At 43.1% G+C, this 18,671-nt stretch overlaps 1 protein-coding gene across 3 annotated transcripts in view; it reads right to left on the bottom strand.

Annotated features, from left to right (window-relative positions):
* Positions 1–18,671, bottom strand: part of Ptprm (protein tyrosine phosphatase receptor type M) — a 694,512-nt gene that overhangs the window by 263,831 nt on the left and 412,010 nt on the right. For all 3 annotated transcript variants that reach the window (XM_075956536.1, XM_075956537.1, XM_075956538.1), the window contains 2 exons: positions 11,289–11,490; positions 7,489–7,591 (listed from right to left, as the gene is read on the bottom strand). In XM_075956536.1, coding sequence (XP_075812651.1) covers positions 7,489–7,591; positions 11,289–11,490 — 305 coding nt within the window. The remainder of the gene's footprint in view (positions 1–7,488; positions 7,592–11,288; positions 11,491–18,671) is intronic.

The following is an 18,671-nucleotide window of genomic DNA, read 5'->3' as shown; positions in this document are numbered from 1 at the left end:
CCGACGCCCCGCTGCGCTGAGGGTTTGTGATAAGATCTGCTCTAATAAAATATTAATTCCAGCTAAAAGGTTGGATGAAGAGTCCGAACTCAATTACAGACTCATATTGTGAACAAAGGGCAGGGTAAATAAATCCTGGAGTCCTGAAAGTTTCAGATAAAGATAATAATAAAAAGCCACCAGCACGTCAGACTCAGGCTGTGAAGCTTCGTAAAGACCACTTGGTACTAAGCTTCACACTGGGTACTACGTTCTGAGTAAATGAGCCCAAGATCGGACAACCAGAGTGACTTCTGGTGCTTCCAACAACAAAGTCGTCTTCCTTCGCATTTCCTCCTTTGGCTAAGTTTGTCTAACTCAATCATGACGACTCATAACAAGCCAGGATGATAAAAATGAAAATTCTAGGTCAGTTGCCATAGTGAGCATAACTCAACACCTCCAGTGACATATACAGGGACAGAAACAATACGGTGGAAACATACCAAGAGAAGCTAAGAGTGTCCTTAAGCTAAAAGTATTTAAAAAAGTTTAGAATTTTGCATCTTGGACTTCAGGGGTGCTCAACCAATAGTCTAAACACTTAGCTCTAAATTTCCTCAAATTTGAAATCTGAAACCTCCCTGGTCCTAAAAGTTTCAAAGAAGGGACACTCACCCAGAACCTTCATTCCTGTATGTTTATATTATACTCATTTAGATTCTTTTCACCTTGCAAAGCTTTACGGTTTGACGTCAGATGAGCTATAGTTAGATGTGACCACCAGGGGAGGAGATGCACCGAAGGGGTGTCCCTGAGAAAAGACTGAAGCTGCTAACCACAGGAAACCAATTCCAGCGTTGACACTAAATCACTGACATGGAGTTTCTTTCAAGCCTGGACATTTCATTATTCCTAAAACAAGACTTGACAAACTGTGATGTCAATGAATGCAATGGAAACTCGAGTCCCCACCATCTTTTCTTTCCATATGCATTTATTCCAGGCACTAGGAAGGACTACAAAGAAGAGTATGGCATGGCCTGTCTGTCCTTCGGAAGACCAGTCTAAAGACAGATGATACCAGAACAAACTATTACACAAGAATCTGAAAGGGTATGTATAGGACACAAAGTCACAGGACACACAGGAGTGTCAGCGTTTATACCAAAAGTGTCTAGTAGGCTCTAGTACACTGAAGATTTGTGACAGAATCTAGTGTCTAGTCATTGTATTAGCTGATAGCACTCAAAGGGCTATTTATACATCATCCACGCCTCCAAAATTCTGATAAAAATAGAATTAACAGATCATAAATGGACATGAAGGCACACAACTCTAATTCTAGCTACTCAAGAGACCGAGGCAGGAGGATCTCGTGAACACAGAATTTAGAGGATAGCCTAGGAGACATAGTGAGATACTGCCTCAACAAACTGACAACCAAGCCAGCCAGCCAGCCAGTAAAAACAGCAACAAACACAGAATCCAAAGCCTTGTAGCAAATATTTTCTCCTTTCACACCAGTCATTCATGAGTTGACTGTGTCAGTTGAGCTGACAGACAGTGGTGGCTGGGCCCTACTCTATGTTTGCTCTAAGAGACCTACACTCACATGGGGGAGCCCTCAAAGTGACCACTGTTTCCCCACTCAGTTCTGAGCAGTGCCTACTGTAGGCATAGCTATGCTGGAGGGCATGAAGCCCAGATACAAGCTACTCAAGCTGCCCAAGCTGAAGAACATAGAGAGAGGTCTTGGGAAAAGGTGGGGGAAAGGGCCTGCCATCATGCCTGCGCTCTGGGCTGGCTTCCATCTTCTCTCTGAAGCACTGCAGGCAAACTGGGAGTCACTCCTGCCTGCATAATCACTCCCAGGCTCTATAATTTCTCATAATTTAGCATACGGTTCAGTATATCCATTCAAACAGTAAAGGCCAACTCACAACGCTGTGTGTCTCGGTGACCTGCGGTGTGAGGGAGGCCCTGGCAAAGAGACAGGGGCTTGGATCTAACACGCAGACCCCCATGTGGAAGATTATGGAGAAGAAAAGAAATTCTGAAAAGGGAAATGAATGTGGCATATTTTTACATATAAAGGCATGATTAAATAAGAGTGGGAGGCAGAGGTAATTTAAATGTCGTTGTATAAATGTCATTGTATAAATAATGGTGCAACACATCTGTATTGTTATTATGACTGTTAATTATTATTGTTATTAATTAGTGTTATTATTGATTATTGTTATTATTATTAACTCTCCCTGACATTTTCAAGCTTATTACAAAGGATTCTTGGGCGAACAAACTGTTTACAAAATGAGTTTTCAAAAAGGTGACGGACATGATCATCCAAAATGCATCAGGGACCTTTGACCCCTGGCAGCACACAGGAATCCAGAGTGTCCTCTTTAATATTAGTAAACTCCCTAAAAAAGCACAGAGGGAGTGGTGGACAGGGAGGGACTTATCCGTTTCTGATCACACACAGAGGAGATTCTGCTATGATGAATGTTGTTCAAACAAAAGAATTCTGGCATCAGGAAAGAGGTTTAAGGAGAGAATGGCTTTTTGATCTTTGTGAGTACCTGCACTCCAATGAGCAGACTGGAAGGCATCTCAGCCAGAGACGAGCCTTGGTACAGGGTTTAAACTATGACTCAGTCTGACCTCCAGCGGCAAAGTTCCCGGCAGTAACATGAACGCACGCATCTCTCCCAGTCTCAGGAGATTATCTTCCAGTGGACACTGACTTTGTAAGTATCTCACGAGCGGCTGGAATGCGTGCGGGGGAGAATGTGGCCACAAATGAGTCTGACCGCACACCCAGCTGACTCAGTAAGACCGCACAATCAGAGACGCACACCTCTATGAGTCAATCATAAGAACTAAATAACATTTTCAAGTTGCTATCAAACTGGCTCCTCGTACCTGAAGTTTAACTCAAGTTCGATGGAAAGACAAAACTCCAGAATGTGGGGAATGAATTTCAACATAAATAGAAAGAGGTGTCCCATGGGATGGGATTTACGGCAGCTAGGAAGTGACTCACTGAGGTAAAGAGCAAGAATAAATACCACCTGCTCCTGAGTCACTCTTCCCAGGCATGCTTCAGCATGGAGCTGACTGTCCTGCAGAGGTCAGCAAGCAGTTTCCTTTACTTTGGAGCTGAGTTTATGTGACAGAGAAGATGATTGCCATAGCTAGGTAGTGGCGGGAGAACCAGGAGAGGCGACCACCTTTGCCTGAGAGCTGTTATGTACAGATGGAATCAGGAGAATGGTTCCTTATGAGATCAAGTCCCAATCACTTGTCCACCATGTGCAAAAAGCCACATGCCATCAAATATTAAGGTGCATCGTAGAATTGAGAACTGCAGAAATTGTATTATAATTTTGCTGATGGATACAACTGTCAGATGCTCAACATTTTTGTAAAAATCTATTTTTCATCATTTCAGGTTTGAGTAAAAAGAGACAGGGGAAAGGCTAGAGGGCTAGGGGAGTCTACATGGCCTGGATCATTGATTGGTCTGTAGAAGCAAAGCAAGCGTAAACGCCATGTAGCATTTGGTATGGACAGATTACTATGGACAGGTCTGACGCATGTTGAAACACACTAGTTCACTCAACCCTCAGAAGAACCCATGATGTTGATGCTCTTATGTGTACCAAAAAGACAGTATTGATGGACTGAAAGGGTCTTTCAGAGTCGTAGAGAGACAAATAGAAAGGCTATTCCTGCCATAAAACTGCTTTAAAAATAACTTGCTTAGCCGGGTGGTGGTGGCGCACGCCTTTAATCCCAGTACTCGGGAGGCAGAGGCAGGCAGATCTCTGGGAGTTCGAGGCCAGCCTGGTCTACAAGACCTAGTTCCGGGACAGGCACCAAAGCTACAGAGAAACCCTGTCTCGAAAAACAAAACAAAACCAAACAAAAATAACCTGCTTATACTTCTCAATTTCCATGTTCTTAACCATGATCATCTATATGTCAACAACACCATTTCTAGCAGAGGAAGCATCTTCAAGCAGGGTGCCTGCCTATCTTTTTATTTCACTGATACTTGCCACGTCCTTGAGTCTCTGCTCTGAGGTGACAGGCATGATGTGCTGACTCTCCTTAGCAGACACCAATGTCTGCTGACTAGCTGGGGGCATGCAGAAGAAGTCAGAGAAACAATTTTCACATAGTGCCAACGCCAAACCAGTTTCAGAAAGTGGGACATGTTTTCTGAAAATAGATACAATTCCTTCACTGCCTGCTTTCCCTTAGGGCTGTAGAAATGGTTCACTGGTGAAAAGAACAGTCTGTTCTTCTGAAGGTCCTGAGTTCGATTCCTGGGACCCACGTGGTGGCTCACAATCATCTGTAATGACATCTGGCGCCCTCTTGAGGAAGAGACCTGGTCAGTCATTCTCACCAGCTTAGACCATAAAACCCAATATAGACAAGATCATAGGAACTGCCATATATGAGCTGCCCATGCATGCTTTAGCATTGCCAGGGAATAAATTTTTCTTTCTTTCTTTCTTTCTTTCTTTCTTTCTTTCTTTCTTTCTTTCTTTCTTTTCTTTCTTCCTTCCTTCCTTCCTTTCTTTCTTCCTTTCTTCCTTCCTTCCTTTCTTTTCTTCCTTCCCTTCCTTCCTTCCTTCCTTCCTTCCTTCCTTCCTTCCTTCCTTCCTTCCTTCCTTTCTGCTTTCCCTTACCATGAACACATGCATGTGTACACGCAGTGCACACGAGTATGCACACACATATATGCACACACACAGCACAAAGCATTCTTGATAGCACAAGGAAACGGTAACAGCTTACATACAACTCCATCCTTATTTAGTTGCTTCCTTTCTGCCAAATCTCAAGGATTTTCTCTATGGGATCATGTCTAGACAGAATGAGTGATGGAGAGAAGGCAGAAATGAGACAACGCTAACCAAGTAAAAGAAAATTAAGACCTTCCCTGTCCTGTTGAGGGGAAAACCGAATCCATACATAGACATTTAAATTCTATCCCTGGTGCTAGTTTACTGGCTGGAATGATGGGATTTTTGTTCTTCTTAGCCATCTCTGGATTTTAATAATTTTATGTGACAGAGCTGATGTGTTGGTCAATAAAAAGACAACAGTCATTTACATGGAGAGCTATGTGCAATTTCAGGAATCTGTCTTAAACAAGCCAAGAGTTGATAGTGGGATCAATACCACGAACTCACCCAAGGAAGTGCACAAGCGAAGAAATGAGTTTCAACACCGATGAATATGGAGCAAAAAAAAAAAGTCAAATCAATGGAAGGAATGCATTTAGGAGCTCACACGATGATGGTGTTTTTGAACACAATACTGTTGAAACCAGGAAAGCAAACAGATGTTTACCCCTTTCCTGTCCTCATTTCTGCTTTTGTTTTATCATTTGGGAGGCGAGTTTTGTATGCCAGTTGGATGATTTCGTGTGCATTTTGCAAATTTCCAGATGTGCTCAGTGTTTTAATCTACACAATGGCGTTATAGTAGAGGTCCATATGATTTCTCAATCAGAGTTCTTAGTTCTCTGAACATTAAAGGAAATTGAGGGCTTAACAAACCCTATTCATTTGGAGGGAACTGTTGAAATTGTCTCCCAGTGCAGTCTTTGTAGATATATGGGTCTTCTATCTTTTCAATGGATAATCAGTCCACTGTGCGGTTCTGTACAGTGAGTCTCCTGAAGGGAACATTTGCTGTCAGGAAAGAAAGAAAGACTAAAGCCTTGCCAGGTGAGGCTGTGACCATTTCCCCTTTCAAATGTGTGCCGAGACAATCCGCTCCTTTGAACAGCGCATCCTTCCAGTTAACTTGGAGAGAAGATTTGGGTTTCCACAGCGGTCAGGGCACTTTTGAACTTGATGGTTTTGTGACCACGGTGGAAATGCTTATCTTCTTGTATTTAAGAGAGATGTTTTTTTTTTATGATGTTAACATAAGGTCTGTGGTATAAGCTGTGCATTGAACTCTCATAAGTATTCAATTGTGTGTGTTCACAGACATAAAAGTAGAAAGCTTGGTGACCACTGACTCTCTGATTGTGATAATTCTCAGAATACACAGAACTCTGCTCAGTATTGCTGAGTCTGAAAACATTGTTAGTTTGGTCAGGAAGTAGGTGATGCTCCCCTGGCTGTGGTCACAGCATACATTTTCAGTGGATGGAAATTCAGGGTTTTGAAATGAAAAAGTGCCTGACCCATGGCTGTAAGAATACACGTGTCCTGGACAACACCTGGGAAATAGGTGCTTTGGGCTTATTAAATTATCAGACCTCTACAATGTGCAAAACTCAGCCCAGGGGGCCACAGAGTGTCAAGTCACCCTCCACCCCCATGGCAACAGCACAGATGCTTAGGAAAATGTGTCTGTATTCACTGTTCTAGCTAACTGTTCCTTTGACCCAAAGATGGACGATGAGATGTAATTCAACAGAACAGAATACCAATTGTTTTCACACAATTCTCAAGATGTTTTGAATATAAACTCCACAACTCTAATCAACTAATACTACTTCTGTGACCTTTGCCTTCATGAACCTTGACCTGTCTCTCTCTGTGTGTGTGTGTGTGTGTGTGTGTGTATCCGTACATCAGTGTGCGCATGTTGTGTTTATGTGTGTTGCCAAGAAGAACAAAGCCCAACTATTTGCCAAGTAACATGGAAGTAGAAATGTGATCGCGTATAGTCAGGTTTTCCAAGGCTCATTGGACCAACTTCTCCCAAAGGAGCCCAGAGATGAAGTGCACACAGCCTGCGCTGAGGATGGAGATGCTTCCGTGGGGAGTGCTAGCCAGAAGACGAGGTTAATGGAATGGTGTCTGTTCAGATAAGCAGAGGCAAAATAGCCAAATCCCACTGAAACAAGAATAAATTTCATCTATACAGACTACCTATATGATCTTAGGATAGGTCTACTCCTGGAATTATCTTGTAACCTTCCTAGAAAGAATAACTATCTTTTTAATTCATTTACTGTAATATTCCTGCTTTGTACTTTTCTGTTGATATAAATCATAATGGAATGAGGAACTGGACCTAGATGTTAGTAATAATCTTAATTTCAAACAAAGACATCATGATTTTTTTCCTAACAATTTGCTTTCCTGTTAAAAAAATTAGATATTAAATATACATTTGAGAATTGGGTCAATTTAAAAATATTCTTGAGAAACCCAGCTCATTTAAAGCTCAGGAAGCTATGTCCTCTGGCCCTGGGTACCTAAACTGCAGGAGGCAGTTATCACTTGAGAAACAAGCCACCTGGCCAGGAGACTGGATCATCCAAAGAACAACTCCTTTTTTTTAGTGTAGTACACAGCATTTATATACACTTCCATGGAGGCCCCTCATCTTCTCGGTCCCATTCTTTAAAGAGAGCTAATGAGGAGGTGGCGTGGAAAACCCTAGAAAACACTGGAGAAATTAGCGAACATGACTGGCGCTTCCTTCTGTTGGAGCCAGCACGGCCCTCCCTCTGCCCCTTACCTGACAGGTGCCCCTCTGCTTTGGGCAGGCTTCAACATCACCGTCACCGTACTGTCGGTCTGATTCAAAGGTGTCTCAAATTCATACGCTGGCATGGACGGTGCTAGGGAGAAAAGATTAGATGGGAGACTCATTATTTCTTGTTTAGCTCCTTAGTGGCTTTTTATTTCTTTGACAAGGGACAGAGATCAAATAATAGTTATCAATTCGCCACACCCAAGGTTGACATACATACATTCCAGACACAAAATATCAGGGACATTTGCTCAGGTCAAGCCACGCCTCTGATCCCGAGTTGAGGATGGAAAGGGGTAAAGGGGGCTGTTGAGCTGTTAGTGATGATCACTTTTTCCATGTCTGTTCCACCTACCTGCTTATAGTATGCCTCTGACAACACACCATCTTAGACTATGTATCCTGTAATGGAAACCGCGTGCCTTAAAGGCATGTAGACGTTTTGAAGTAGTCACCTGAATGCCATGTTCCTCTCATTCAAGTCAAGTTTTTGCAAGTACTAAAGACCCATCCAGGAGGTGAAAGAGGATGCTGGGAGCCAGAGATACCTGCTGTAGTGGACTCTTGGGGAAAGCAGGGCGGGTGGGGGGGGGGTGGAAACACATGAGAAATGAAGGAAGTGCAAACAGCTTGGGTTCGACTTTCTCTTGTGTTTCATTTTCTTCAGGACCGGGTGTAGGTACATTCAGTCTTGGGGTGTAAATCAGTGGGTAGAATGTTTACCCTATCATACACAAACTACCAAGTTCAATCTCCAGCATCATCAAAGTTGGGCACAGTGACACAGGCCTGTGATCATAGCACTCAGGAGGCAGAGGCAAGGCGAGCACGGCAATCCTCAGCTACATACTGAATTTGAGGCCAGCCTGGGCTACGTAAGACTTTGAATAAAAAAAATGCAAAAGGAAAAGGAGATACATTAATCCTCTCTGAAGCTTTAATCTAGGCAATGAAGTATGGCAGTTCAAGAAGACAAATCTCCAAACAATCGAGTTCTTCCTAACAGGGAAATGTTTTAAAGGGTTTTTCTTTATTCTTGAGAACTTTAGACTTCTATAAAATGAAACATGGTCAAATCTACTTCCTTACACCCCTCTCCAACTCCCACAAATCCTTCCCAACTTCAAGTCGTCTTTTTCCTTCCTCCCTTCCCTCCTTCCTTCCTTTTTCTTTTTTCACAACCTACTAAGTTCAGTTAGTACTGCCCATATATATATGGGTGTGGGCCCATCACCAGACCACAAGAAATCTACTAGTGACCAGAGGTTAAAAAGAAGTGAAAAGAAAGATTCTTCCTGCCCCAGCTATCAACAGTTTCCAGCTATGAGTCGTTTCTGGCATTCTCTCTTTCATAGAAATGGTGTCTCCGCATAGCCTAGCAACTGTGTATTTCATACCCACCCCTCCCCCAGATTCGCAGACTCCCTTTGGCATGGAACGGCAAATGGGGAGCTGCCAGTCCCAACCACATGTAGGCAGAGGTGTCTAAAGATCACTTTCTGTGAGCAGACTTCTCAATTGTCTTACACAGGAAAAACCTTTTTATGTAAAAATTGTGAGTTATTTATCAGTCACATCTATAAAAATTTTCTAAGCATTCAAAATCAATTCTAATTATAATAAGAATTAACTTTACTTCACAACAATCAATTGCGTGTTGGGTACAAGTATAGTTCTCTCTCTTAGATAAAAACCAGGACTCAGGAACTGTAATCTAACTCCCTTCCCGTCGCCTCTTGCCTGAGCTGTGGTCTTGCTGTGTTTGCTGAGGCTGGTCCTGAAATCCTGGGATTAAGCAAACCTGCCAAGGCCTCCCAAGTAGCTGGGAACCAAGCATAGCAATATTGTCTTAATATCATAAAAGTCAAATCATTACTTTTGATGAGCTTGTATAGGGCAACTGAAATGTCAAGTTTCTTTGCTTTGGAATAGAATTATATGAACTTGAAGTGTCCAGACTCATATTCGTTGGAATTTTTATATAACATATGGGAAAGCTTAATTATTTTTCTAATGGAACTTTTCCCTTATGATAATACAGAAATATGTCCTCTACTGGAGAAAAAATAAGAAAGCTTACTTGGAAGTAATACACATTGGCATAGATTTCCTCTTTGAGTTGCCACGAGAAATTGATATAATAGGTAATATATTAGTAGGGATATAGTCAATATCAGAGGAAATACATTAAAGATCATCCCAGTATGCAGCCTTTCTTTTTCAATTCCATAACTGTTTTAAGAATTGATTTGTTCATCTGTGCCATGTTTTAACCTCCCAGGGAAAACTTACTTTCCATCCCTGCTCTGTCCCTATAGCCTAATGATGTATATTAAACTTCGAGTCAAATTCGGGCACACATAAAAAAACCTCATGGCATATAAAATGTCTCTTACATTATAATTTCTTGAAAAATCCCTTTTCCCTTTAAGCCTACTAGAACATTTAAAACACTCTAGCTTTGAACACTGATTTCCTTCTGTTTCAAATGAAACCTTTTCCAAAGCCAAGGATGAAGGATCGTAAGTACAGAAACCATGCTGAATGTCACCGAGCTGGCCCTTGGAGCTGGTCAACTTGTCTGCTGTCCCCCTGCTTCTGTAAAGCTGTTATGCCTTGAATATAAACATATCACCAGAATGCTGATATACTGAAAGCTTGGCTGGCAGTATATGGTACCAGTGTGTCCTGAGTGGATCAGGAACCTGCAAATCTTAGCAAAGGACCGATTGACTGACGAGTTAAAATCTGAATGGGCTATTACGAGGCAGCAGTAAGCCTTTGCGGACTGGTAAGTCACAGAGGGAGAGGTTTCGAAGGGGACATTTTGTTCCAGCATCTTCCCTTTATTCTCTGTGCTTTCCAGTCACCAAGAGGTGACAGTTGTGTTCTGTCACACACTTCTCGTCAAGATGTGTAGTATCTTCTCAGATCCAGAGCAATGAGGCCAACCAACCACGGTCTGAGACCTCCAAACTGTGAGCTAAGATAAAATTCTCCTCTTTCAAGTTGTGGTCTCTCTTTCTCTACCCCTCCCCCTCCTTCTCTCTCCCCTCTCTCCCTTCCTCCCTCCAGTATTTTGGTATAATGACAGAAAGATGGCAAACAAAATACACTACAAAAAGTTCAAGCAAAAACCCAAATATTTCGCCACTCGTAGCCAAGGAAGGAAGAAAAAAGAAAATGTTCATGGAATTCTGTTCATTATGGTTACACATCCTATACCAGATGGCAACTTCATCTCCTCCTGTCTGAGGAGTGCGGGCATCTTCTGCACAGATGAACATGCCAGAAATATTCCTCAAATCATATCTTTTGTTGGGTGATCTAATTGGGTCTGTAAAAAGCTGGAGCTGCTGAACGTGTGATGCCATGAACGTCCTCTCTAATGCAGGATGGCAAACAAAGGGCAGCGGAGCACAGCGCTGCTTTTCTGCTGGTTTATGTCAGAGTTTCTCCAGCACTGCTGCTCTGGTGACCAAGGATTGCCGAGGGCACTAGAGGGCCTCACCAGAGCCTCCTGTTTTATAATCAAATCCTTCAAGGCAAGCTGCTTAAACGCTGGCCGTGCACTAATACGGGAGGGCTATGCTAAATACACATACATGCTAAATACACATATATGCTAAATACACACGGCATTTTATTTTAGCCTCTGAGTCTGTTTGATAACTGTGATGATAAAATCCATCGTTACATTTTATCTTTGCACTCCTGACAAGAGCAATGAAACGGCACGAAGCGCTAGTTCTGATGAAAAGCATCAGCTCGTCGGCATCCAATACCTGATATTTTGGTGGTGAACTGGTTTGTTGCCGGAGGTCCGAAGCCCTTGGCTGTGCTGGCCCTGATGGTGAAGGAGTACGTGGTTCCAGGATACAGGCCAAAGAACAGGAAATGGGTTTCATTTCCCAGCTTGGAAACTCTTCCACTTTGGTTGGATAAATCAATTTCTGGGTCAAAGGAGCTGACTGCTTTGTAGGTGATCTGCAAAGGAAAAAGAACATGACGATGACTGGAGAGGAGACAGATGTTGACCCCATCTCTATCCAACATGCCCTCTGACGGGGGGGGGGGGGGCGCGTCAGACTTGTCGGGAGAAACCCTTCGAAGGCTAGATGCTTCAGACCTCGAGTCCAGTGATGATGAAGTAGAACCTAGCCCAAATTTTCAAGTTGTTTGTTATTGTCTAGTGGGTGGAACTTAAAACCAGGAGGTTAGAATGTAAAGGATAGGTTCACTGTGATCTGATAGAGGGAATGGTTGATTTTAGTGTATTCTACTAGCTGATTTGTAAAAAAAAAAATCCAAGCTGGCAACTGGCTCAGACTGATAGGCACTGGCAAGAATAGAGGCCTCATCTCTAATCTTTGGCCATTATCTGATTTGGCCATGAATAGGGTACTTGTATTCCGCAAACAAGGCTACATTGAAGTATTTCCATCCATGTGGCTGACAATGTCTGCTCCAGAAATAAACCCGAGACACATGCCAGTAAGTCTTGGTGCTGCAAATGGACAGCTATTATGGGTCAGAGTCCCCGACATTTTTCAGAGCAATATTGTCCAACAGAGCTGTCTGCCATGGTGGAAATTTTCTATTCCCTATTAATCAGCACACTGGCCACATGCTGTATGGGGCCACTGAGAATGTGAACTGCAGTTATGGACACTAGGAATTGGAAATTTCATTGAACTTTAATCAAATCAAATTGAGATTTTAAATTGCCACGAGTGACTAGCAGCTGTCCCCCAGCGAGCGTAACCCGAGGTATCTTCACCATACTTGCCACGGAACAGACATTCTCCCTTTGGATGAGGTTGGAATGTTTGAAAATAAATGGAACATAGGTGCCTTTAAATTTTGCTTTTCAAGTGATTTTAAAAACGCCTCTCTGTGATAGTTCATCAGGCTCTCAAGAGCACACACTTTAGTGGTGATTACTAACTTCTACTGGTTGTAATGACATAATTTTTAAATGCGGCATATTCAGAAGTTTTAAATTGCAAAACCGAGCACTTTTCAAGCTTCTAAATAGGTAAACCTACTTGTAATTTATGTGCAGGAACACTGGCACTGTTATTATACGGAGTGATAATTGACATTCTTTTTTTTTCTTATATTTACACCATGTCATTATAATTAAGAAGACCTCTCTGAAAGAATATTTAGATTGAGTCACCTGAGCTTTGGCAAGGGAACGTTCGCCATGTATATTAATCACTGCAGGGGCTGGCGTCACCAGACTCAGGCAGGTTCTGTTTAACCCTCTCACTGATGGCTCTTCAGAGGCTGAGCAAGTTGAGTACGCAAGGAACCAGCTGCATCCGCAGCAGCCAGGGAGGACTGTGGCGGAGCCTCCTTCATGGCAGCTTCCTAGCTTAGCTCTCCATCCCGAACCCTCCAGAGTGGAATGCGGCATGTGTGATCACTCCCCAACATTCATCTGCTCATTCATTTGCACACTCGTAACACCTGTAGAGTGGTTCCGAACGTGCACAGAATGTTCTGGGCAGGGGGTCTCCTTGGTAACTCAGATGCTGTCCCTGTCCAGCAGGGTAAGTAGGATGGGACATAACTGTGCTCTCAGCTAGGATGAGTGTTATCGTAGAGTTGAGTACAGAACAAAGGACGAGTCGCCTTCCTGTCCGCTCTGTTATCTGGACTTCAGCATGTCAGCACAGCAAATGTAAAAGACCTCAGACGCTGCTTCTTCCTGAGATCTGGGGTCACCTGTCTATCTAGCTGAGGCTGCCCTCTGCTCTGCGAGGTGACATGTCTGCACAGTTCCATGGATACTTACAGGGCCTTCTGGGTACTGCTCATGCTCACCGGCCAAGAACAGGACCGAGTGGCCTCTGTACACCTGCTGGGTGCATTTACACACTGACTAACAACACACTGATGATGCTGTGGCTAGCAGATGGGCCAGGCACTGACTTGAGAAAGGGAAGACTCTGGTTGGGTGTGGAAGAACGGAGGAACTGAACGATAAAATGTATCAATTTAAAACACCAACTATGAGAAAAACAAACAATGCGCATAGAAGAAGCTTTGTCAGGGGGGAGAAAGTTCCACAAAGTCATTCAAAATGTCTGAGGAAAGAGATGCTGACAAGCCTGAGAGATGTAAACTATAAAGGACCAGTCAGGACATGAATTTGGGAGTAGAGCCGGGATTAAGTCCTGCGGCAGGAGTCCCCTGTGTGGTCTCTAGTGGCTAGAGTGGCTGGCAAGGGCTCCTTTGTGCTTGATTCCGTACATCAAGATGAAAGACTGGATATAGCCAATAAGGAAACTGAAACTTTTGGGTGTGGAAATAAAAAAAAAATCTCATTTGTTTACTGAAAATACCCTCTTGATGGGCAGGTGGGACATTAATTTTATTGTAGGGGTTAATAAAGGGAGCAGAGAAACCACTGGAAAGTGTGGTAGAGCCCAGTGGTTAAAGCTGTGGTGTAGGGGACTGAACAGAGTCAAATTCTCTGACCAAAGTAGGAGTGGGAGGCAGCAAGAGAAGAAGAGAATGGTTATGGGAGCAGAAGGAGACAGCAGTCAGCAATGGGCCGGCAGAATGGAGGAGCCGAGGAGTTACCCCATTTGCGCCCCGCTCCAAAGATCATCCCCTGTTGAAAGGGGATGGCACGGGTGTGGATGCATTTAAGGATGAACACAGACTTTGAAACGTTCATGTGGACATGTATGCATGACAGAACTAGAGTCTGAGAGAGGTCTAGGCTGGGGATAGAAATCGGGGAATAGATATAAAGACAGTGCCAAGGAGGAAGATTCTGACGAGAATCCAGGTGACATCAGGTAACAGTTGTGTCTATCCGTGCCTCAGGCCAGCATTGCAAGTCTGTATGTTTGTTATGCATCCTAAGTCTGGCTTTTCAACCACAGAGCAGCCAAAGCCTCCTGCTGAGGCTGGCCCTTAAGTTCTACTTGGCCATGAGTCATGAATGCTGCGACTCTATGGTTTAGTTTTAAACCATGATTTAAATAGGTCAGAGGCAGAGGAATGTTTCCTGTACTCATATCGCCTTCTGGAGGGTTGAGAGATGTCTTATTCTTCTTTCAGGCCCCACTGTGATCTGTAGCCATTTGGTACTTGGTATATTTTCCAAAAGAGAGGACTGAAGAGCACAGAGCTGTACCCAAGGACATGTGAGCATTCATGCGAGGGTCAGGCTCCAGCAACATACACTAAGCAAAGGCTTCACAGAGGGGTTCGGTGCCCACCGCCAGGTAGTCCCAGCCTGAGTCACATAGATATTTATAACTGTGGTTTAGCTTCAACCCTTTAATAATTTGGTAAAAATGACAGACCCTGCTCCTCTTTTCTTGCAAAATGTAAGTAAATACTAATTCATACAAAATTCATAAAGGAACTATGAGTTCTCTTATCTACCCCTAAAAAACAAAAATATGCATTAAATGTCAGAAAGCCCATAGCGCCCATACTCCAAATGTCGGAAATGACAAAGCTTCCAGGAATAGAAAATGGGCAACTCCATAACTGCCTCCTGCCACGGAGGTTGCAAGCAGCGAGCAGCTGTTGGCCTGAGCACCATTGTTGAACCACTATAGTATCCTACTGGGCTCAGAACAGAACTCAGTACTCCCTTCTGGCATTTCCTATTTTCAGCTAGTCATTCAATAAGGACTTATTAAGTGTCTAACAGGACCCAGGCAGTAGAAAAAGCAGAGGGAAGGCTTCCAGAAAAAAACGTTTAGGGGAATCTTTTACATCGGTACTACACTGCGGGCTGAGGGCAGAAGATGTTTGAATGAAGCCACGATAAAGAATACCGATTGCCCTCTGGTGGGTGCCAGTAATTTTCCGGGATGCCCCTAGACAAGAGCAAAGTGGTACCTGAATAAAGCGATGGGACGGAAGGTGTTGAAATGGCAAGATGCAATGAGTACTTGCTTACGCCGGATGATTTCTGATTGCAGCTAAGTGCCTGGAATCTTCTAAAATTATCTTCCCCTTTCCTCCTTAAAGTCTCCAACTCTCCAGTGCCAGTTTCATAGAGAGCCAAATTGCAATAGCCTTTTAGGGGGCCGAAACCTTCTAGGGAGCATGAGTTGATGTAATTGCAGCCAGCATAAAATATAGGTCTTTAATTGGGGTCTGAGCAATTTACTCTGTGAACACAAAGGAATGGATAATTAAATTTGATTTCAGGGGTGAGAAGGGCCAAGGGACTTCAGGAGCAACTACAGTATTTGAAGGAAATACCGAGAGAACAGCAGAAGGATACTACAGGAGGGGTTGGGCGCGTGCCGCAGGAGGGCAGAGGCACATGAGCAGCATAGAGCCGTGTGAAAAATTCAGAAGGTTCTTAGAGGTTTAAACGTTTTAAAACTACAGAGGACCATGCCCCATTAAATCCAGGAGGAAAATGATGCAAGAAGATTTTGTTTTGTTTTTCGAGACAAGGGTTCTCTGTAGCTTTGGCGCCTGTCCCGGAACTAGGTCTTGTAGACCAGGCTGGCCTCGAACTCCCAGAGATCCGCCTGCCTCTGCCTCCCAAGTGCTGGGATTAAAGGCGTGCGCCACCACCGCCCGGCAAGAGGAAATATTAATAATAAATAATAACTGGGCTGAGATCCAGAGGCAGCTGCAGTTCCCTTGGTTGTATTTTTGGAGAGTTTATTTATTTTTATTTTATGTGTATTACATGAGTGTTTGATTATACATGCATGTACCACATGCACACAGTGCCCACAGAGTCCAGAGGGGTTTATCAGTTCTGGGATGGGAGTTCCAGAGGGTTATGAGTCACTATGTGGGTGATAGGAATTGAACTCAGGTCCTCTGGAAGAAAAAGCAGTACTCTTAACCACTGAACCACCCAGAAGTAGTTACCAAGGAAAAAGTGGGAAGGTTGCTTCACTTTGAATCCTTTTGTACTTATATTTATTCTGAAAGCATTGTTACAGTTACAACTTGACGAGAGACTGAACATTGAAGATAAACTTCCTAACGCAGCCCCTATATTTCCACCTCTTCTTCAAGGCTACCAACTTCAGACAATGGTGACTAAAGTGCACTCGGTTAGCCAGGCTCATGATCTTGAGATGTTTCAACCCTCAGCATACAAATAGCCCCATCAGCAAGCAACCTGGGACCATTCTGACTTACTCTGAGTCAAATTAACTTTCTGGGTGAGTCACACATGAAGCTGAGAGTTTGGGCTTGGCATTGATTTAATGCTTTTCACAGTCGGTGATGGGACAGCTGCTTCAAGCAGAGAACATGAGTTTCATTTTGTGGTTTTTGGCTTCTTCCCAAGGCTTATACATATTGAATACAAACCTCTAGATGTGTAACTCTCTTGGTCATAGGTCTAGAATGAACTAAAGACAACTGGGAGATAAAATAAAATAACATGGTACCTTATGTTATGCATTTGGTGTCGGGGCCCCTTGTGGGTCCAACACAGATTCCCTAACTCGGCTGGAACAGAGTCGCGAGGAATTAAAACTGACACAGCTTACACGGTCATCATGGAAAGGCCAGATCTCTCTCCAAAGATCCCTCATTTATTCTCCAAACAGCTTATATATCCTCACATCAATAGAGCGGGAAAACACATTAGGCTGTCTCCTAGGCAACCAGGTGCATGGGCCCTGGTCATGCACATCTACCTGTATGCTAGTAGTCAGGTAGGCCATAAATTAGCATCTCTATAAGACATCCTCCAATTACAAAGGAAGGAAGCACCGAACCTCCTAACTCTTAAGTCATCAGCTTCAGCCAACATCTCTTCTCAGGTGATCTACATTCTAACAAAAGAAACTAGGAGCAGCACATCCTGGCTATTGTTAGGCAGAGACAGCTCAGAGTTACGTGATCAGCTCAAACTGGGCTAATGGCTCTTGTGCCAAACTGAAATATGGGCCTACAATTTGGGAGTATTATTAGTTGATAGACCTTTAGAATAGGTTCAACAGCCAATGTTTAAATTGTTGTGGGTAGTCTCAACTTGCCTACAGAAGAGGCAACATATACTTCCCACCAAGAGTCTATGTATCTACACATTTCTCCATACCACTGGTCAAATTATACATTATAGAAATCATACAAAATCAGATAAATTTAATGTTCAACAGAGAGTATACGAAATTAGACAAATGTATTTCCTATTTATTATTTAAATGGAGTAGACACACTATCACACACTTCTGGGTCAGTTGGAGTTCTTCCTGATTTGGGTCCTCTCTCTCGCTGTTCCCCTCCTCCTGCTTGGATCTTTGTATTATGCTTATTAATCTGTATCCAATCTGTATATATCACAGCCATCAGCCCATGTGCTGCCATGAGTGTCGAAAAAAATCACTCCAAGTGTTCTGTTGATAGACTTTTTTCATGCCTTTCATCATTATGTAGTTTAAGGTCTTATGCAAACAAAACCCATTGATCTTTTTCACATGTCTTCCATGGCTCTTTTGTCATGTTTGGACAGATGTAATACAAAAATTCCTCTAATTTTTTCTTAAAGCATTCTTATGAGATTAACTTTACATATCAAACATAAAGATGTCTTGTATTTACTTTTGCGTTATGTAAGCTGGTGACCTCACAGGGTATGTGTAACTGAAACAGAGCATGCTTTTGCTAACATTAAATAGTATCCATCTAAAGTGATACACAAAACTGTACTGTAGTTTCTACATTATAAAAATTTGGACTTGTATCCGTTCTAACAGTGGCTAACTCTTGAAGAAACACTAAGCTGCTTATTCTATTTTGGGCACTTGTATCCTCAAGAGGTCCGGTAGGAGAACAACACTGCATTCACAATGAGACAGGATAGCCGTGGAGGATGGACACACTTACCAGACCTGGATTTTCGGGAGATAATTGACAAAAAGAAATGGCTAACGTGAGACACGGTTTTGAGAAGGACTAGATCAGAACGAAGGCAGGGTAAACAGAAAGGGAAGGCAAGCTAGTGAAGGGATGAGGGTGGGAGGGCGCTCGAGTGGAGCAGAAGGATGGAGGATGTGCACCGCAGTCAGGGTCAGAAAACACATGAAGCTGTCAGCACTTTTCAGACATCAATGCTTTGTGCATTCTCAGACGTTACAAAAGACAACTCCAAAGTCATCAAATCCCAGCGCATGCACTGATAGCTATAGCAGCCCATCTATTTTATT

This window comes from Microtus pennsylvanicus, chromosome 22, assembly GCF_037038515.1.
Source record: "Microtus pennsylvanicus isolate mMicPen1 chromosome 22, mMicPen1.hap1, whole genome shotgun sequence".
Taxonomy (NCBI): Eukaryota; Metazoa; Chordata; class Mammalia; order Rodentia; family Cricetidae; genus Microtus; species Microtus pennsylvanicus.
This window is presented reverse-complemented; position numbering and strand designations above follow the sequence as displayed.